Genomic DNA, 21918 nt, shown 5'->3' on the forward strand with positions numbered 1-21918 from the left:
GGGCCCCACCCTGCTTCAGCCCGCTGCCTGCAAGCGGTTCCCAGCTGCTGACCTAGGCGACTTCTGCCCTCTCCAATGCCATCTCCAACCCCACTGTTGGCCCCTTGTGTTCCCTGGTTCTTTCCCGAGGCACTGGGAAGAACTATATAGGGGTGGCCGTGGAGAAGCTCTCCGTTTTGGTGGCCACGTTCTCAGCGCACTAGACGGCCCGTTTTCTATGTTAGGATGTGATCTCTCGATCCCCACCAGTTCCTCCGAGAAAAAAGTAAGGGTGGGCTGATCCTTCGCCCCTCTTAAAGTTTCTTTAGCTTTCACTGTGCCGTAGGAGTCAGAGCAGAGGCTGAACCATGCACATTCCTGTCCTTGAAAGGAGTGGTGGATGAGTAAGAGGGAACTAGCCAGCCAGCTGGGAACCGAATATCAATCTACTGTGGAATGGGCAGGATCGAAGCTCCTTAGACGATGGGCTGGGAAGGACTAGAGTTCTAGGTCAAAGACGTTTCTCCAACAGTCCTCGAATTGGCATCTACTCCAGCACTTTGTCTGGTAGGGAGGGGAGGGAAAAGTTGAGGAGGATGGTCATGTCTAACAGGATAGAAAATCTATGTCAGTCTCCATGTGGTAGGGAATGTCCAAAATCCCAGCACTGGGGAGGCTGAAGCCCTAGGAGGATCACGAGTGACGGCACAGTCCAGGTTACATAGCAAGCAATCAATAACAGCCACAAATAGCAGAAAACTGAAGTTCAGAAAAGGACAGGGTTTGCACAAGAACACACAGCTGATGAATGCCTCTTGAATACATGCCAGTCTTCACTGGGGTCCAAGCTAGCCTGTCTCTCTCCACACGTGAGAGCAAGCCAGGCCACCTTCATCCTTTTGGGAGGTGCATTTTGAGAGGAGTTTTGCTTTTGCCTTGTTTGTTGCCCTGAAGGCCCTAGGTTTCCTGGAACTATGATTCCAGGGAGGGCCTGCTTATAAAGCTCGCCATTCCATCTGGGTATGGTGCTACACACTTGTCCCAGCAACTGGGAGGCTAAGTTGGAAGGAACTGGGTTCTAGCCTTGGCCACACAGCAAGATCCTGTCTCAAACGAGAAAGCTAGAGCTGCGCATGGTAGCTCACATAGTCCTAACACTGGGATTTCTGAGAGGAGAGGATTACCTCAAAGTTGAGGCCAGGTTTGGTTACAGTGAGTTTTGAGGCATAGCTTGGGCCGGACAATGTGAGACCCTATCTCAAAAAATGAAAGAGAGAAATAAGCGGGGGAGAGGGACTTGGAATACAGCAAGCACAGTTAGTTGGGAGACAGCTTGCCTGGCGTTTACTAAGTTTTGGGTTAAATCACAGAAGAACTGGATGTGGTGACACTTTGTTAGCTTGTAAACCCAGTACTCAGGAAGTGGAGCTAGGAAGATCAGCCGTTCAAGGCCACCCTCAGTTAAGGGTCCATAGATAAGACCCCGCCTCCTCTGCCTCCATTTTAAAAAGGAATAGGAAGGAAGGGAGTAGGCTCTGAAGGAACTAAAAGACTGGTCATCTCTAAGCTTGGGACCTCTTGGATCTTTATCGGAAGCCCTATAGTTCCTTGCACAAAGATGGCTACTGTGGTTGTTTGAATAAGAATATCCCCACAGGCTCATATATATTTGAACGATTAGTGTAGGGAGTAGCACTACTTAAAGAAGGATTAGGAGGTGTGGCCTTGTTGGAGTAGGTCAGCCTCGTTTGAGGAAATGTGTCACAGGGTGAGCTTTGAGATTTCAGAAGCCCAAGTCAGGCCCAGTGTCTCTGCCCTTCCTGCTGCCTGTGGATCCAGATACAGAACTCTCAGCTACTTCTCCAGTACCATGTCTGCCTGCGTGCTGCCATGCTCCCCACCACAACAATGGACTGAACCTCTGAAACAGTAAGCCAGCCTCAATTAAATGCTTTCTTTTATAAGAGTTGCTGTGGTCATGATGTCTCTTGACAGCAATAAAACACTGGCCAAGACAGCCACCCATAAGAATAAGGCACTTGGGCATGCTCAGGAGGTAAAGACGATAGCCAACAAGCCTACAACCACAGCGAAGAGGGCCCTAGGTCTGAGGTAAGGGCCATATCCCAGCCTTAGTAGTTCTCTCAATTAGCTCTCCAGTCCTCAGTAAACTTCCCTCCTGGGCCTGGTGACCCAAGGACACTGAGCATGGCCATTTCATAGCCTTTTACAAATTCCCTGCTGAATTCTGTTTCTTACAGACCCATTTGCCTGTGGTGATTTCTGCCTCTTTCAGAGCAGGAACTCATTCATATCATGTCTTTTAATTAAATATTAAAAGGATAGAGGGGTTGAGATAGCCAAGCAGATAAAAATACTTGTTGCCAAATCTAACAACCTGAATTCCATCCCTAGAACCCACACGGTGGAAGGAGAGAAGGAATCCCCACAAAACACCCTCTCCCCTTTACACGAGCACCAAGACATGTGTTTACATACACCCATATGCATACACACAAAATAATTCGATGTAAAAGAAGTTTTAGTGGATGTAAGAGGCTGGGCATGGTGGCCGACATGAGTTCTCCCGGTACTCCGGAGGTCGAAGCAGGAAGATCAGGAGTTTAAGGTCATCCTGGGCTGTAAAACACAGTTCAGGTGCAGCCTGGGCCATCTGACCCTGTGTGTGAGGGAAATTGGGGGAGAAAGACCCCTCACAGACATGGTGAAGCCAACACTTCTCACTTCTGATGTAGAAGTGAGAGTTTCTCACAAGAGCAAAGCAGTCCTACTGCACAGACTCTCCAGGATCTTTTCTGACATGGCCTCCCATGTCAGAGACAGTGTCAGACCCACCAACTTGGGGTTGTCATCCCAGATTTCAGGTTCCCATCACGAGACAAGACTGTGTCCTGTGTGTTTTAAATTGCTGGTTATCGGTTGAATTTCCACAACTCTGCTTCTCTGGCTTGAGTAATTCACCACAGCAGTTTTTAGAACTCAGGCAAGAGCCTCAGTTACGTTCCCTGGTTTATCATAAGGAACGTTCCAAGTCTGCAGTGAGCAGCCGAACTGGAAGATGCACAGGGCCGGCATGGGAGAAATGTTCCCAGCAGCAATAGTCAGCCAGAGAGCCATCAGTGGGAACCAAGCCGGCTGGTACCTTCATCTGGGACATTCCAGTCTCTAGACTGGGGAAAAATCAAGCTCTAGCGCCTCTTTGTCGTCTTGTAAAGACATTAATCCCCCAGTAGAATACCCTTTTGACCTTCACAGTCTATTACTCTCTGAAGGTCATACCTCTCAATATTATCACATTGGGATTTAAGTCTTGAAGACGTGGATTTGAACATTCAGATCTACAGAGCCTAGAATGGGACCCTTCTCTGGTCCTCTGCCCAGGGCCCTGGTCCAGCTTCAATGTGACTGCCCCTATCTTCCCTTCATGTCTGACTTACATAGAATCCCAGCATACATACATCCTTCCGGCTTCTTATCTAGCAGAACCAACACTGTTGGTAATGACACAGACCTCCAAACTGATGGTAAAGTGTTAATTCCACGAGTTTATAGACAGAAAAGTCATGGATTCAAATCCACTACCTATGTCTGTGGATTTCACAAATCACTTTGGCAAAAATGGGGTTGCCTGTGTAAACATGGGGCCACGGTGGACTTAGAGGGACTATAAAAAGCTACGCAGAATCCTGTCTTCCAGTTCTCGGCCTGGACAGCTGCCCAAACTCAGACATCTCTCTTATCTGAAGCATAAAATAAGGCAAAATGAGACATTATGAGTGTAAGTGTCCTGGGGGCCTTGTCCTACTAGAAGATAGCCTGGTCGGTCTCTATAAATTCTGGGTCGGAGGTTAGCAATTACACATGAGAAAGCCTGGGCATAAATAAAATCGAAAGAAAAGCCTGGGGTGTGGTGGGAAGGGGCTTGCCTGGAAATTGCTTCTCTGAAGCTACAGTGGAGCGGAGCAGAGCGTGAGAAGTGCAAGAGGAACCCAGAGGCCACCACCAAAGGAATGATGCCCCAGGGATGCTTTGTAGCCCCTCAGCTCCTGGACCAGGGCGCCCTCTAGCGCCTTTCTGCTTGCTCTGCATTTTGCTCTCCTTAGCCTCTGTCCTAAATAGAACTAGGCTGTCCTTGAACTCAGTATGAAGCAGAGAGGATTACCAGGAACTCCTGATCTTCCCGCCTCCTAAGTGTTGGTGGTGTTCAGTTCCCAGGACCCTCAGCATGGCTCACAACCATCCTGAAGTCATTCCAGGGAATCCAACACTCTCTTCTGGCCTTCAAGACACACACATAGCTGCACAAGCATACATGTAGGCAAAGCCCACATACACATAAAAAATAGAACTTGATCAAATAATAAATAAAATAAAGGCATGTCTTAAACTGACCGGTTGAAAAGGTGTCTAACTTCCCTATTATCTTTTGCCTTACTTTCTCCTTTCAGCACCCAGCAGTCAGGCTCAACAGCCTTACGGCTGCCTCTTCCTTGGCAGATCTGGTTGCCAAAGCTGCATCCTCCTGCCTGGTGAGGCTGAGTTAGTAGTTCTGCCTTCGCCTTCTGCCCTTCCTGGTTTTCACTTTGGCCTAGAAAGGACTTGGGGAAATCTTCCTAAGCAGTCGTTACACAAGGGCAAGCGGGTGGGGACTTGAAGTCAACTGTTTGACAAGCTGAACAACGTCCCTTCTTAAGCCACTAGCAGGTACGTCAGGAGCAAAGAAAGCTAGCAGAGCATCCTGAATGGTGAGGCTCCTTCCAGTTCTGCTGATAAAGAGTCTGTGACCTTGGACCCCACCCACAAGCCTCCCTGCCTCCCGTGTGAAGAGGGATGCAGGATCCGATAAATGAGGGTTCAGTGTGGGTTTCTCCAGCTGTCACGGTGTTTCCTCAATCGCCTTCCTTGCCTAGGGGCTGTTTCTAGTTGCTCTGATTCCTAGACACCAAGAAGCTGGAAAGGTGCTTCTGCCTACTGCTAATCTACCACCAGCTTCTCCTCAAGGGACTTCAAATTAGTGGATGTCTAACTGGGGGCTTTGCGTCTGAGTTCAGGAAAGATATTAGTTGACGGTTTTCCTTTCAGTGCTGAGCTGACCCTGTTTGGTAGTAGTGGCCTTGTAGAATGATGAACCGGAAGATATCCTTATGTGCTGGAGGAGCTGCACAAAACTGTTGTCTATTTTTCTTTGCGTATTAGGTATTAGGTAAAATTCTCCAGAATTCTCCAGTGTAAAGGTGTGGTGGCTCACACCTGTAACCCTGGGATTTGGGAACAGAAGGAAGAAGATTACTGCAAGTCTGAGTTCAGCTTGCTTCTCATGGTGGGTTTCAGGCCAGCCAGGACTACAGAGTGAGTTCCTGTCCTATTTTAAAACAGAACAGACAGAATTGTCCAGCAGAATCATCAGGGCTGCAAGTTTTCCCTTTGGGGAGAGTATCTTGTTTTAATCACAACTGCCTTGTCCACCAACTCTCAAAAAGACCGTGGCCAAGTGACAGGCTTCATACTGCCATATTTATCGGATCCTGCATCCCTCTTCACGTCCTTTAGTCCCAAAGGAACACACAGAGGTCTACATTAATTATAAACTGATTGGCCTAGCATCTCAGGCTTCTTATTAACTCTTATACCTTATAGCCCATAATTCTTGTCTGCGTTAGCCACGTGGCTTGGTACCTTTTCTGGTAAGGCAGTCACATCTTACTTCCTCTGAGGCTGGGACATGACTGCAGACTGCGCTTCCCTCTTCCCGGCATTCTCATCGCCCTGCCTCTACTTCCTGCCTGGCTACTGGCCTATCAGCATTTTATTAAAAATAATACAAGTGGCAGGATAAAAGACCATTGCCCCACAGCACATTCTCTACTAGACATAGTAGGGAGGGCCTTGGACCTTCCTCAAAGCCTCACACTCTCTGAGGAGTGGATGGGGGAGGGCGGATGGTGTGGTTAGGTGGAGAGAATGGGAGGAGAAGAAGGAGTGGGAACTGGGATTGGTGTGGAAAATGAAAAAAAGACAGTCTGTGTTCTTTTCTTAAAAAAGAAAAGAAAAAACTTCTACATACAATAGTAAGGGGGAAAAGGAGAAGGAACTCATTAGCATATTTGAATAAATGAAAAATATGTAAATAGTTCTCATTTCTGTAAGCAAGCACAAGGTTGACTTCAGTGATCGCCTCTTCCTATTGTGCTTTCAACATTTCCCCTCTTCTCAGCCCCTGACTTTTACCTGGCAGAAGGAGCAAATAAATCCTCATTGTAATTCAGAAAGACAGAAAGAAAGAAAGAAAGAAAGAAAGAAAGAAAGAAAGAAAAAAGAAAGAAGAAAGGAAGGAAGAAACAAAGAAAGAAAGAAAAATAGATTACCCTGAAAGGATTTCCTTCCGTAGCCTACAGAGGGGACCCAGATACTACAAGTGGCTGAAGAGAACCCCTAGTGTGGAGTATGAGTTCTCTATCCTAGATGGTGGGCATGGGACTCAATACCCATCCTGCTCCCTACAAGGCCAGGGATTCCTTTCTCCCTCCACATCACCCTGGATTCCTTCCTCTTATGCTTTCTCGGGGCTACTACTGGTTGTATCGATACAAGAAGCACAGACAGTGAAAAGCTTCTCACCCCCACCCACTGCCAAGGTAATACAATAGCCAGAGGGGAAAGTGTGTGAGCATGTGTGCATACATGTATATGTGGATATGTGTGAACTTGTGTGCTTGAGTGTGTGTAAGTGTGGGCTTGTGGAGCTGCTTAAAAGTTGTGCAAGCAATTGTAATGGTCACTCCTACTAAGATGAGCTGCCTTCGGGTCATTATAAGCACGTTAAGGAACCCCTCACCCATGCTCCTGTAAATAACCCAAGAAACTCTTTGGCTCACCAAGAAAACCTTAGGTGGAATCATTTCTGGGTTGTCTTTGGTGCCTTGCTTGGGGTTTGCTCATGGCTCCCCAGGAAAAGTCCTTACACACTGGAATGCCCTCCAGTGTCACCATGGCATTGGCCTTGCTCTCTAATCTGAGGTTTGATATATGTGAGTAGAAAGCCAAACCAGGGCAAAACTTAGCCCTAAATGATCAGGGATCGGTCATACAAACCCTCCCAGAAAGGGCAGCTGCCTTGAGTCAGCACGGCATGGGAACTGAGTGGGCCATCTCATCACAGGCCTTGGTTCATGTTTCTCTTGAACAACTCTGCTTTGCCCCCTTGCCCTGTAAGATCCCAGGCTGGCCCTCCATAACACACACACACACACACACACACACACACACACACCCTTTTTAGGAAGCCTATAAAAGGCTCCTGACAAACATTTAAGTAGTTACTAACATTAGGCAGCTGACTTGTGCATCCTCCAGCTGACCTCTCCAGATGCCAGGCTTGGCTTTACCACAACCAAGAAAGGACAGCGGTCCCTGGAGAAGATCTCTTCCAGCAGAGGAAGGACTGGACACTGTGGTCAGCTAGCATGAAATATGGGAAGAGGTTGAGAGAAGCACTGGGACTGAGAGGAAGGATCTCTCTCTCTCTCTCTCTCTCTCTCTCTCTCTCTCTCTCTCCTTCCCTCCCTCCCTCCCCACTGGGAAGTAGAAAGTGGGAAGGATATAGTCATGAGGGATTCTTGGAAACAAGCCATAAAACAGCAATTGCCCACTTAAGTTCCCACATTCCTAAAGCTTTAGCCTCACCCGGCGGCAGAAGGCAGATGACTGGCAGCTGCCCCTGGAACTCCACACGAAGCACTCAGAACTATGGGCCTCGTCATAAGTGGGGCACATCTGATTCACCACCAGAGGAGTCAAGGACTCCCCCAAGAAGCCTCCAACATCATTCTGAGTTCTCCTGGCAAGACGAGTCAGCCCCTGTGCTAGCTTTTAGTGACGAAAATAAGAGAATCGAGCTTATAAGGATGGAAAGTTTGTTTTCTTGCAGTGTTTCAGAGGATTGGGCCGTTGCTGTGGGGCCATATCGCTTTCGACCTGGAGTGAGGCAGTAGTGATAGACGAATGTGGTGCGGGAGGCCTATTCATCTCATGGTGGCCAGGTAGCTGAAAGAAACAAGAAGGAGCCAGAGGCCTAATGTCCCCTTCAAGGGTATGTCCCCAGTAACAACTTCTTCCATCTAGTGCCTACTTCTTCAAGGTTCTAGAATATCCTGGTAGTACCACAGACTGGGGACCAGATTCTTAACACCCTGCTTACCGTCCTCGTCACTGGCAAGTTAATCTACTCTCTTCCTGCAGCATTCCTGTGGTGCTTTGAATAAAAATGACCCTCAAAGCCTCATAGAGAGTGGCATTATTAGGAGGTGTGACCTTGTTGGAGTAGGAGGAAATGTGTCATAGCAAGGGAAACCTTAACTAAGGCAATTCCTTCACCAATATTAAAACCAACTTCTTTGGGCTTCTGATGTAGACTGAAGATTCATCGCTCTCCAGCAATTCTCCAGGCCATCCGCAGTAGATCAGTCAGAACTGCTGAGATGTCCAGCCTCAAGGACTGAGAAATTGATTCTTGACCTCTCCAGCGTGAGACAGCTATATATGGACAACCCAGAGCATATCCTGTAAGCCAATCTAATACGTCTCCTTTATACCTGTGCATGCACACACACACACAGAGGGAGAGAGAGAGACCACTAACTAACAAAGCTGTTCTCTTAGCATGTGTGCCCTATTGGAGCAGTGGGTGTGTCTTGACCAGTCGTCACTGTAGTTGGAGGGTTCATGGCTAGGTAAGAATAATGATGACTTTTCTCTTCTGGTAGCAATCATAGAATCTTCCAGCACTATGAAATCTAGCCAGTAGATGAAGATTCCGCGTCAGTACCAGCTTGGCATCTACGTGTTCTCCGACTCAAGTATATGCTATCATCAGTCATAAGGTCTTATCATCAAGTTCTGGAGGACAAACCAGGGTAATGGAAGTAACTAGAATATTGGGAAGTCTATAGGACCTAACAGACCAACTCCAAAAATGGTAACCCACTCCAGGCATGGGGCTTTTTTATTTATTTGCTAGTCTATGATCTCTATGAGAGGCATTGTGCCCACATTATAGTGCAACTCAATTTAAACACTTTTTCGCGCGTGTGTGTGTGTGTGTGTGTGTGTGTGTGTGTATACATATATATTAGGAAGCTTCTACAGGAGCAGGTTTCCAGCTAAACCCTTTAATGTTAGCTTTTCCTCCTCCATGCTCACGCCTCTACCCGGCCCTCACAGTTCCCTCCTCACTTAATCCTCCTTGACCCATTATTTCTCATTTCCCTTCCAGACCACATGCCCTAAAGATGCTTTGGGGCAAACATAATTTCTTTCTGCCAATTTGAGGTTTTTTTTTTTTTTTTTTGCTTTTTTTGGTTTTTTGTTTTGTTTTTTGTTTTTTTTTGTTGTTGTTGTTGTTTTTTTGGTTTTTCGAGACAGGGTTTCTCTGTGGTTTTGGACCCTGTCCTGGAACTAGCTCTTGTAGACCAGGCTGGTCTCGAACTCACAGAGATCCTCCTGCCTCTGCCTCCCGAGTGCTGGGATTAAAGGCGTGCGCCACCACAGCCGGGCTGCCAATTTGTTTTTATTTCTTATGTATTTAAATTTTTATTTTACGTAATTTTTGAGACAGAGTCTCACTGTGTGTCCCAGGCCAGTCAGGAACTCATGGTCCTCCCAAGACAGGATTACAGGAGTCTACCACCACACTGGCTGTTTCAACAGTGTTTAAATGTACAACTCAGAGGCATTAATTACAAACATGGTATTGTGCAATCATTGTGACTATTTATTTTTAAATGTTTTTCTTGACCCCAAATAGAAATTCTGCTCCCATTAGGGTTAAGCAATACTCTCTCTTCTCCCTCCCTTCAGCCCCTGGTTAACTCTTGCCTACTTTCTGTCTGACTATGCCTATTCTAAATATTTCATGTAAGCGTACCCACACGATATTTGTCTACTCACATCTGATTTATTTTATCACATCTGATTTGCTTTTAAGGTCTGTCCATGTCATAGCAATTGGTCAAGGCCTCATTCATTTCAGAGCTGAAAACCCCTTTGTACACACCCACCAAGCTTTGTGGGGTTTTTGGCTGCAATCAGCATGGTGTCTAGGCTTCTACTTGCGTCACTGTCCATTCCTCTTGGTTGTAAGCTTGAAGTGGGTGTCATGACATCAGGCCGAAATGCAGTCTTGGACTTTTTTGTGAAACAGCATTTTCTACGGTGACTACACCATTTTATAGCCCTACCAGGAATTGCAAGGGGGTCCCCAACTGTCAATGGCCTTTTCAAAACTTGCTCTTTTGGTTCTTAATTTTAGTCATCCTAGTAAGCATAAAATTATCCTCAGCCTGATTTTAATTTCTCTTTCCCTGATAACTGGTGATACTAAACATGTCTTCGCATGTGTGTTGACCATTTATTTATCTTCTTTGGATACATGCCTATTCAAGTCCCTCTCCCTTGATGTCCAATATTCCAAGAAAAAACACTAGTGATTTAAAACCATTCCCATGAATGCAACTGTACCATGATGCAACCATCAAGTCCAGTTCTCTGCTTCTGAAGCTCAGTGTGGCAGAAAGGATCCCAGTCAAAAGCCAAGGCCCTGGGCAATCAGTACAGGCCATAAGATGACCCTCTAAGCTTCATCTCCCAAAAGCAGGGTGCTGTGCATGACTGCTCATTGTGGTGACTAAGTTCATGTGTCACCATTATGTAACTTGGCTAAGGGATGCCCGGAGGTGGTACTTTGAATGAGAATGGCTCCCGTAGGCTCATATGTTTGAATATTTGGCCCCCGGTTGATGGGACTGTTTGGGAAAGATTAAGTGGTGTAACCTTACTGAAAGAAGTGTGAGGTGTATCCTTTGGGGGACCCTTTGAGGTTTCAATAGCCCATGCCATTGCCAGTTACTGTTCTCTCTCTCTCTCTCTCTCATGGACGGTACCCCTCTGGAACCACAAGCCCCCAAATCAAATACTCTCTTTTATAAGTTGCTTTGGGGGTAGTGCTTTGTAATAGAAAAGTAACTAGGACACCAGACATCCGGTGAAACATTGTATCTGCACAGGGAGGAAGCTCCTGATAGACATTTCCATTTGATCAGTAGACCCAGAAGAAAATCTGCCCTCAACAATGTAATGATGGGGGCTTCATCCAGTCCATTGAAGGCCAGGGATCTTTAGACTCAGTCTGAATTATACAGCACCAGCTTTAAAATGGGAGGTGATGAGAGCTCTTGGTCTCCATAATTACAGCAGCTAATTGTTATTATAAATCTCTGTGTGTATGTATCTCTCTCTCCCTTCCTCCATATGTGTATACAGTATCCAATTGCACTGTTTATATGTAGCATAGTTTATACACTGTTTTATTACTGTATTAACTGAAATCCCAGCTGCAGCTGGCCAGCTAACTTTCAGGCCTCTCAGCTGTAAGTGCATTCCCTTCATTTACCAAAAACGGTCCATGTCTCAAAGTTTCCCGCTAGGACCTGGGCCAACTAATTACACCTGAGCAAATGCTTGCCACACAGGATATCAAGCCAAACAGGCTTCCTTTATGAGAGGCCCATTACTTCAGATATATCACCTACTTGGCTGTACAAGAACTTCCCCCATGGTCCTTCCAAAGCATCTAAGGCCCTCATGTGTTTTTCCCCTTAGGCAAACACTTCTTGGGAAGGGTCCTTGTAAAAAATCTTTTATCCAAAAATGTAACCTCCTGTGTTCAGTTTCTGTATAGCAGCAGATAACCTGAGACAATCAACGTATAAATAGAAAGGGTTGTTTGGGGTTACCATTTCAGAGATTTCAGTCCATAGTTTGTTAATTACCTGGCAGAGTAATGCATAATGGTAAGGAGCCTGTAGAAAAAGAGAGATGAGAAAGACATGAAGGAAGAGAGGGAGAGAGGGAGGGAGGGAGGGAGGGAGGGAGGGAGGGAAGGAGAGAGGGAGGGAGGGGGAGAAAGGGAGGGAGAAGAGAAAAAAGCTCCTTTGCAGAGTGTCCCTGGGATGAATGACAACACAGCAGAGCCAGCCAGTGATTTATTCCCTCCGAGCAAGCGGTGCCTTTGCTGGTTTAATTTGGGCTCTGCTTCCCATACTTTAAAAGGACTTTCCCACGACAGACTCAAGACCTGAAGTCCTGTGTGGTCAGCACCACTACTGAGAGATGAGCGCCGAGAGACGCAGCCAAGTGTGCTGGCCCTTGACCTTCTGCTTCTGCACAGGGTTGAAGATCTTTTTTGAAACCCCGAGCTTTTTGGCATTTTATTTCCAACTCAATGGATAAGGCATGCCCATGTGGGGTAGAGTCTCTAGACGTTTCTGGGATGTGGGCTCGCACCTGTGATCGCATTGGACTTCGTTTGGGTGTACATGGCTGCGTTTGTGACTATGGCAACAGTGAGCCTGGAAGAGCACACATCCGAGTTTTCACTGAGTGTGCACACGCGTCAGTGTGTGTACCTCTGGTACAGCAGTGTTTGTGCCCTGGGCACAGCTGTGCTTATCTGTGTGGGTGCTTGACCAGGGGAGCGTTCTCATGGACGTTCTCTGTCTCTCTGGGTGCCTCTGCTGAATGTGTTGCCATTCAAAGAGAATGCCACACAGCTCTTTTTGGTTCCTTAGAACAATGGCTCCCTCTTATCACCGAACCCCAGCTTTGCCACCACATGAAACAAGCTCCAGTGGATTCATGCCTTTTCCTTCTCCTTCCTGAGAGAGGGTGAGGGAAGGGAAGAAGCCCACACAGCCCTAGCTAGGACTTTTCTCCTTCTTAATGCCATTTCATCTTGATATTCTGTGCTACCAATGGGGCCCCTGAGAGTCAAAGGAGCCCTTATCCTTCCGTGTCCATGGCGTCATTTGAAAATTATAATAGTGGACTGGAGAGATGGCTCAGAGCTTAGGAGCACTGACTGCTCTTCCGGAGGTCCTGAGTTCAATTCCCGGCAACCACATGGTGGCTCACAACCATCTGTGATGAGATCTGGTGCCCTCTTCTGGCCTGCAGGCATGGAGGCTGAACACTGTGTACATAATGAATAAATCTTAAAAAAAGAAGAAGAAGAAGAAGAAGAAGAAGAAGAAGAAGAAGAAGAAGAAGAAGAAGACGAAGAAGAAGAAGAAAGTTATAATAGCAAAAAGAGAAGATCACTTGAGAAAGTCAGAGCTGCCTCCCGTTGTCCCGCATCTCAGGACAGAATTGACATTCCCAGTATGGTTTACATTCTCTTCCTCTTTGTCTCCCTGCCCCCCTCTTCCAGGACCACTCATGTGGCAGAGAGACTGCCCCTATGACAAGGCCACCCTTGGTCCTCTGAGGAAGCCTAGTCCTCTCCGATTTGCCTCAAGTCGGCATCTACCCTTCCTTTTCTCAGTCTTTGTGTTTGGTTTGTTTCCGTTTGTTGTGTTGTCTTGGGATGCTGGTGCCTGAACCCAGGCTTTGCAAACCCTTGGCTAAAGCTCTACCCCTGAGCTTCGACCCAAGCTCCTCATCCTCCCACTTTCGATGCCCCCACTTCTCTACCGAATCTGCCCTTTCACCTCCTTCAAGGGACCAGGGAACAACCAAACCACAGGAAGCAGAGGCTATCCTTTTTATGTACCCTGTCTTCTTCCTCCATCTCCCTAACCCTCCACACATTCCCAAGTCCCTGCCCATAGAGTAAGAAGAGAAAGTCCCTTGGCTCAGACCTTCGAGAATTGGCTTTCCTTCCCAGTTCTGTCACCCCATTTTTTTCTGACCCTGCACAAGTCCCTCAGTAAATCTGAACAGCGCTGTTTATACAAGGAAAATACTAACCCTACTCCCTTCTGCTGCCAATAGCTTGCAGAGCAGCCATGAAGCAATGTTTCATGGAGACAGCGGGGACAAGTTTGAGTGGAAGAGAGGCGGGATATGTGTCTTGTTAGTGCCATCTTTTTTTTTGGCTTGGTCATGGCAACTCTTATAAGGAAAACATTTAATTGAAGTGGCTCCCTTACATCTCAAAGGTTTAGTCCATTATCATCATGGTGTGACATGGTGGCATGCCAGCAGACATGGTACTGGAGAAGAAGCTGAGTGGAGAAGGAGCTACATCTTGTTCTTTCAGGCAACAGGAAGTGATCTGCGACACTGGATGGGGCTTGAGCATATATGACACCTCAGCACCCACCTCTATAGTGATATGCTTCCTCCAACAAGGCTACACCTACTCTAACAAAGCTACACCTCCTAATAGTGTCACTCCCTCTGAGCTTATAGGGGCCAATTCCATTCAAACTACCCCCAGCAGGTCTCTTCAGATACATCACCCTTGATGACTCCTAGAGATACTTTATTTCCCTTCCCTATCATAGACAAAACCACCCTTCCCAAAGATGCCTACCAAGAAAATGGGACTCCTTTGACAGAACAAAGTAAAAAGCCCACTCCTTTTGTGAGGCTGGTGGATTGCCTACCCAGGGGCAAAAACTGAGTCCTGGTCCATTCCTTATCAATATGCCTAATGAAACTACACAAGACAGGTAGGTGCCTGGGGACAGTGTATGAGTGGTGATGAGAAGGTGGAGGTCCAGGTGGCTGCACCCCCACAAGAGAAGTCTTCTTGCAACAATTCAGGCTGGATGACCCAAGAAAATCCATCTTCCTTCCATTTTATATTTATTTCCAGAAGTAAAGGGTATTCCCTCCCAACTATAAAATGGATGACTTGTCTCTTCTTGGGTGGGTGGGGGGAGGTGGCATTTCCCCCCACCACACACCCATGGCTGATGGAGGAGGGTCATCTGTCTATCTGTTGCTCTCATTGGTTAATAAAGAAACTGCCTTGGCTTTTTGATAGGGCAGAATTTAGATAGGTGGAGTAGACAGAACAGAATGCTGGGAGAAAGAAAGCATAGTTGGAGGCGCAATGGAGCCAGCCGCCAGGTCAGACATGCTGAATCTTTCCCGGTAAGCCACCACCTTGTGGTACTACACAGATTACTAAATATGGGTTAAAGCAAGATGTGAGAATTAGCCAATGAGAGGCTGAAACTAATGGGCCAGGCAGTGTTTAAAAGAATACAGTTTCCATGTAATTATTTCGGGTAAAGCTAGCCAGTGGCCGGGAGCCGGGAGCCAGGCCACAGCCCGCCGCTCTTCTCACTACATACACCCACATCTGACATGTGGTCTTAGACAAGGTAGAAGGCCACAGTCACACAAGCCCTCTCTGCTTTCTTCCTGCTATGCCATGTAAACATATGTTCAAGCACGCAGTCTTGATGTTCATGGGACAACAGCTCCTGTTCACCAGGAGGGACAAACCTCCTGCTATTAGGACTTCTGCCGGCTTTCCTCACCACAGATTGCTATGGAGCTCCTTACATACAGCCAGAGACCTGGGGGTCCACCCTCAGCATCTTAGTGGCCCTCCCTCACTGATAGCTTCCAAGGGCATAAAACAAAGGTCATGGGGGACCGAAGGCCTGAGCATTGCTCTCCCTGGGCAATGTATGTGTCTATCCAGAGTTGGACGACCTCTGCAGAGCAGGCAATGCTAATTCCCCAAGGCCCAGCCATTAGGATGGCTTCCAGAGCAGCAAGCCACTGGTTTCAACCCCCAGCTGGTCACCAAAAGTGATAGTGAGGGTGGAAGCAGACATATTGTCTGCGGAGAGAAATGAAGCAATGGCTTCCAAAATCACAAATGTGTGTGCCGTGTTTATATATAACAATTCCGTTCATAGAAACATCCACAAATACATTTACACCAATATGAAAAGGCTAATTATTCATTGCAACATCATCTATTAATAAAGACAGGACGTAAACCAGGTATCCATTAGCTGGTTTTATGTATTATATCCATTCACACTAAAAATGGGCATCTTTTGTGTGTTGATCTAGAAGGATCAGAAGTTGGTTCCTTATAGTTAAAATTTAAAAGTACAGGATGAGGTATATCTGTGTGGAAAAGGTGGCTAAGAGAAAATGTTTTTATACTGAGTTGTTTGTATATCAAATGTTATTGTAAGAATTAATAATATTCAAGAGTAGTTACTCATTGAGTTAAACAGCGTGGTGAGAGCAAGTTTCTAGTATATACATTTTCTATATTGTGGATAATGTGAATACATTATCTATTAAAAACTTACAAAGTAAAATTACAAAAAAAAAAAAAAAGAGCCAGGCAATGGTGGCTCACGCCTTTAATCCCAGCACTCAGGAGGCAAAGGCAGGCGGTTGTTTACAAGTTCAAGACCAGCCTGGTCCACCAAGTTCCAGGACAGGCTCCAAAGCTACACAGAGAAGCTCTGTCTCAAAAAACCAAAAAAAAAAAAAGGAAAAGAAAAAAGAAAGGAAAGGAAAAAAGAATAGTTGGCAAAATAATGGAAGCATCCTGAGGCATGAGAGGAGAGAGAAATACTGAAGAAGAAGGAGGAGGAGGAGGAGGAGGAGGCAGAGTACTTGGGCGTGGTAGCTCTGGCTCACAGGCCTTGGAGAACAGGGGACTGGTACATTTCTTCTCACACTGTTTGATTATGGGACCACACACAGGTATGCCCTTAAGGTTTGGGGACTCTCGGTCTTTTTCAAAAACGTAAACCTTTTGGCACACTTTCTTCAAATAGCGAGGTTATTCACTGAAGAAGTGACAGCCTTTGGGTATATCTCAGTACAACACTCATTCCCCAACCTACTCTCATGTCCTGGAAAAAAATTGCCAAATGGCATGTATTTGTTTCAGAGATTGCTTGCTTGCTTGTGGGGAATCTCATGACACCCCTTTGTGATAACTGGCAGGGTTCTAGTGTTGCAAAACACGACTCGGGCGCAATCAGCCTGATGAACAGCGAGAAGCCGCAGCCAAATGCAGCCTGCACCACCTTGGCATGCCAGGACGGGGGCAGGGGCCACAGAGGGGAGATGCGCAGGCTTCGTGGGTTGGTTACTCCACGGGACAGGGAAAGCATTTGCTCGAGAGCCCCTGTCAGCCCTGCTCATGGATGAGTGAGCTGCTGGGTCCCTGGGAGCCCAGCTGGTCCCTTTTCCTCGGGGATAATTTTAGGTTCTCTTGTCCTCTTCCAACCTTTCTGACTCCCAGCCCCTGGTTCAGCCTCCCAGAGGGATTGCCTAGACCAGTGACTGACTATACAGCGAGCTTTTGAAATGTGGAGCTGTTCAAAAGAACATGCCACGGGGTCACCCTGGAGGCATTTTCCACTGTACTTTTTTTTCTCTCTCTCTCTTGTCCCATTGTTTCAGGGGAGTAAGCAAGACAGCTCAAGGGTCCAGTCTTGACTGGCTTCCGGCATCTCTGGGATGACACCTGCAGGCCATCACTCTAGCCATCTTTATTTATGGGACCTGGGAATCATGGAACTCAGATCCTTCTGTTGGCAAGGCAAGTACTTCAGTGACTGAGCCATCTCCCTAACCTCCAGAAGCTCATTTCTAAGCCTTTCATCCCCACTCCTGGTTTGGAAGGAATCGTTTTAAAAACTGGGAGCCTGAAAGACAGAGTGAGGCCCTGGAAGTCTGAGTGAGGGGAGAGAGCAAGGCGCTGGTCTTCTGGTAAGGGAAAGTACTGTATAAGAGGCTTCAGGGTGTTCGATACCAAGCTTATCCTTCTACACACTCCAGCAACGCAGCATAAAGGTCTAGGAGGATGGCTCAGTAGGTTGAGAGTGCTTGTTCTGCAAGCCTGAGGGCCTGAGTTCAAATCCCAGCACCCAAGGAGAGAGTTGAGCACGGCTGCACATGCCCATAACCAAGCCCTGGGAGGCAGAGACAGACGGAATCCCAAAAGCTCAAGATCAGCCGTCCTAGCCAAATAGAAGCTTTCTGGCCCTGACAGAGATGCTGCCTCAAGGTAATAAAGTGGAGAATAGAGGAAGACACGTGATGTGCCCACACCTTCACATGCACACAGAGGAATCCCTCAATTCTAGCTTCTTAGGAATAAAACTCCAAGAAAACTCTTCACCATGGGGGAGGTGACAAAAAAATGTGTTTTTTTATTTTTATTTTTAGGGTTTTATTTATTTATTTATTTGGAGAACTGAGGATGGTGCTCAGTGATTCTCAACCTTCCTCGTGTTGTGACCCTTTAATACAGTTCCTCAAGCTGTGCTGACCCAACAACAAAACTGTTACTACTTCATAACTATAATTATTCTGCAGTTATGCATCAGAATGCAAATATCTGCTATGTAGCCCCTGTGGGTAAAGAACACTAGACAAACTTTAGCTTCAAACTCTCTCTCGGTCTCTCTGTCTCTCTCAATGCTGAGACTCAGACATGTTAGTACGCACCCTACCACTGAACCACATCTCCAGCCCCCAGTCTTCTTTTTTTTTTTCCCCTTGGCTTTTCAAGACAGGGTTTCTCTATGGTGTTGGAGCCTGTCCTGGAATTAGATCTTGTAGACCAGGCTGACCTCGAACTCACAGAGATCCACCTGCCTCTGCCTCCCGATGCTGGAATTAAGAGCATGTGCCACCACTGCCCTGCCCATTCTTCACTTGTGATGTGTCTTTATTACTTAAGAATTTGAAGGGGCTTATCTAGAAATCTTCTAGGAGAAATGGGGGGCGGGGGCAGTGAAGGAGGGAGATGGGACCAGAAGCCCTCAACATCCCAGGCCTCAGGGCGCCAAGTCAAATGAAAGCCACACCTGAATGGAGGTGATGTCCCAGTAACTGAAGAGAAGAAAAAGAACTAAAAGGGGAGGGGACAGATCTCATCTGGAGGGAGAGAAAAGGACATCAACCACTTGCTATTGCTTCAGATACAAGACAAGGGTTGGGAGTAGTGGCACACAGAATTGTAATCCCAGCACTGGGGGGGGGGGTGACTAGAGGCAGAAGGATCTCTAGGTCTGGACCATTCTGAGCAACATATGGAGAGTCTATCTCTAACAATAAAATACCTTAGGGTTGTTGTATTGGGAGAGAGTCATCTTCCTTGTTGGGCAAAGGGTAGAGTGGAAGGCCTTTCCAGGGTTGTTGCAGGCCTTGCCAGGAAAGAGCTGCCGAGCTCCAGGAAACGGGTGTTGAGGGAGTGCCATGGCAGGCTGTCCCTCTCTACCCTCCAATTCCCACCAGAGGCCTCTCCTCTCCTGACTATTGGACACTGCGCCTTTAAAAGCAGCCACTCCTCCTGGGATCTAGGGTGTGGGGGGTGAGACGGGGGAAAGCTGACAGACTTACCCCAACAACTTAGGGAAGATGGCCCAGGCAGGAGGAGTCGCTCCCAAATCCTATTGTCCCCTTCCCTGAGCCAGGGGGTCAGGGAGAACATTCCCACCCCAGGCGCGACAGGAGATGGCTCCGTGGCCTCACAAGAACGGCTCTCTGGCTTTGTGGTCAGATGTCCCCATGTTGGACCCCAGTGCAGCCAACACAAGTGGGTTGCCAGGGGTGCCATGGGCAGCGGCATTGGCTGGGACGGTGTTGGCGCTGGCCACGGTGGGAGGCAACCTGCTGGTAATCATAGCCATAGCCCGCACGCCGAGACTCCAGACCATAACCAACGTGTTCGTGACTTCGCTGGCCACAGCTGACTTGGTAGTGGGACTCCTCGTAATGCCACCGGGGGCCACTTTGGCGCTGACTGGCCATTGGCCCTTGGGTGCAACTGGATGCGAGCTGTGGACGTCGGTGGACGTGCTCTGTGTAACCGCCAGCATTGAGACCCTGTGCGCCCTGGCTGTGGACCGCTACCTAGCTGTCACCAACCCTCTGCATTATGGCACACTGGTTACCAAGCGCCGAGCTCGGGCGGCGGTGGTCCTGGTGTGGATCGTGTCCGCCACCGTGTCCTTTGCGCCCATCATGAGCCAGTGGTGGCGCGTAGGGGCTGACGCCGAGGCGCAGGAGTGCCACTCCGATCCGCGCTGCTGTTCCTTCGTCTCCAACATGCCCTACGCGCTGCTCTCCTCCTCCGTCTCCTTCTACCTTCCGCTCCTGGTGATGCTCTTTGTCTACGCGCGAGTGTTCGTCGTGGCTAAGCGTCAACGGCGTTTACTGCGCCGGGAGCTGGGCCGCTTCCCGCCCGAGGAGTCTCCGCGGGCTCCGTCGCGCTCTCCGTCCCCTGTCACAGGAGGGACAGGCTTGGCTCCGGATGGAGTGCCCTCCTGCGGCCGGCGGCCGGCGCGGCTCCTGCCGCTTCGGGAACACCGCGCCCTGCGCACCTTGGGTCTCATTATGGGCATCTTCACTCTGTGCTGGCTGCCCTTCTTCCTGGCTAACGTACTGCGCGCCCTCGCTGGGCCCTCTTTGGTTCCCAACGGGGTTTTCATCGCCCTCAACTGGCTGGGCTATGCCAACTCCGCCTTCAACCCGCTCATCTACTGCCGCAGCCCGGACTTCCGCGACGCTTTCCGCCGTCTTCTGTGCGGTTGCGGTGGCCGCGGGCGGGAGGAGCCACGCGCTGTCGCCTTCCCAGCCAGTCCCGCGGGAGCCACAGCGGCTCGGGCCAGCTCAGCCGAGTTCAGGCAGAGCCGGCCGCTCAACAGGTAGGGGACACAGGCAGAGAACCGGGGGCTCCGGGTGGGGACACCTTCTGTCTCCGCTTTTGAGTTTGGGGCTTGGGGACAGGAGTGGACAGGGCCTTTTGCCTAGAAAGGACAGAAAGGGAGTAGGAACTAAAATGGAATTTAGGGTCCTTTCCTTTCTTGGATGCAACCCCTGGGACGGAGGCAAAGGGGCAGGCAGACTGCTCACCCGGCGACCAGGTGAGCCCCACAAACAATTGCTGCCCTGCCTGCAGGTTTCTAAACTCCCTGGTCGCCTCGAGTTTGGGTTTTCTAGTTCCATTCTTCAGCCGCCCAAGTTCTACACCTGGCTAGGGCCACCGTAGATAACAGTGTAGTTCCCAACCCCTCGCCCTCATCTCCAATTTCCTTCAAAGGTTTGGTGGCCATGGAGGTGAGCGGCCATTTCCCCCATGAAGGACCACCGAGATCCAGCAAGGAACCTATGAGTTGAAATTTCAACTGCATCCCTCCCCCAGGGACTGGGTAGGAGCTGTAGGGTGGGACTGGGAAGGCGGGAGCTGAATGGTCCTTATACCTTTGGAAAGTAAAAGTGCTTTTCAGGGTTCCTGAGACACTGACCCCTTCCCGCTAGTGCTTGGTTCCCGCCTCCTTGACCAGTTACCCTAAGAAATATTATCTCCATTTTGCAGGACTTCTGGGAGTTTTCATGTTTCTTTTAGGGGGGAGGGGTTGTTTTGTTTTGCTTTTGCCAGAAAAACAAGAAACGACTCCATGGATGCAGAATTTTGATAACGCCCCTAATTTCTTCTCAGAGTGAGTCCCCAGGCTGAAAAACCTCATCTCTCGGGAGCCTGCTAACTAGACTGCAAGATGCCCTGCGAAGGGGAACTCTTACCGAGTGGGTTTCACCGGAAGACCCGCCTTGAACTTCGCTACCTCCTCAGCAGCTGGGATGTTAGACCACCTGTGCCCGGTTGCCCCGTGAGCAGCCCTACAGCTTTGAAGGGATGCCCATCACCCTGTTTGTGTGTATGCTGTGTGCTTAGGGCAAAGAAAGCACCCCTACCTACCTCCCTTCTTTCTGCTTTCCTGACCCCAGTAAGCGGCTTGTGATTCTGTGTTTCTGGTTGGTTTGAGGGCAGGAAGCCAGGGAAAAAACAACCAAATTTGAGGTTTTGCCCCATGGCTCCCTCAGACCTTATCTTGCGTTCAGCACAAACCAGCTCTGATCTACCTCATGGTCGGGTCATCCAGGTTTGGGGGGATTCCAGGGTTCATAGAAGGTGAACCACTGGGCTGGCTCCCTTTTCCACTTAAGATCAAATTAATAAATATTACTGAATGTAACTTGTCCTTTTGTTCTCTTTTCTCTCCCGTTTGTTTTCTTTTCATAATCCCCTTGCTGGCTTCCCCGGCTCAGAGGCCTTTTGTCAGGGGCAGTAAATTCGGA

At 48.3% G+C, this 21918-nt stretch overlaps 1 protein-coding gene across 1 annotated transcript; it reads left to right on the forward strand.

Moving 5' to 3' along the window:
• Positions 1–19223: 19223 nt before the first annotated feature.
• On the forward strand, positions 19224–21706 carry Adrb3 (adrenoceptor beta 3). The gene is made up of 2 exons (XM_041673997.1): positions 19224–20486; positions 21281–21706. The coding sequence occupies exons 1-2, from the start codon at positions 19294–19296 to the stop codon at positions 21324–21326; spliced, it is 1239 nt and encodes a 412-aa protein (XP_041529931.1). The 5' UTR covers positions 19224–19293; the 3' UTR covers positions 21327–21706.
• Positions 21707–21918: the final 212 nt, after the last annotated feature.

This window comes from Microtus oregoni, unplaced genomic scaffold, assembly GCF_018167655.1.
Source record: "Microtus oregoni isolate MIOR12 unplaced genomic scaffold, Mior012 000024F_ref0000369, whole genome shotgun sequence".
NCBI classification, from domain to species: Eukaryota; Metazoa; Chordata; class Mammalia; order Rodentia; family Cricetidae; genus Microtus; species Microtus oregoni.

What these genes read in the sequence shown, in the direction of transcription:
- Adrb3 (XM_041673997.1), top strand. Translation starts at nt 19,294, where the DNA reads ATGGCTCCGTGGCCTCACAAGAACGGCTCTCTGGCTTTGTGGTCAGAT. An exon ending in CAGAGCCGGCCGCTCAACAG is followed by an intron (nt 20,487 to 21,280) that starts GTAGGGGACACA and finishes ATTTCTTCTCAG; the next exon opens with AGTGAGTCCCCAGGCTGAAA.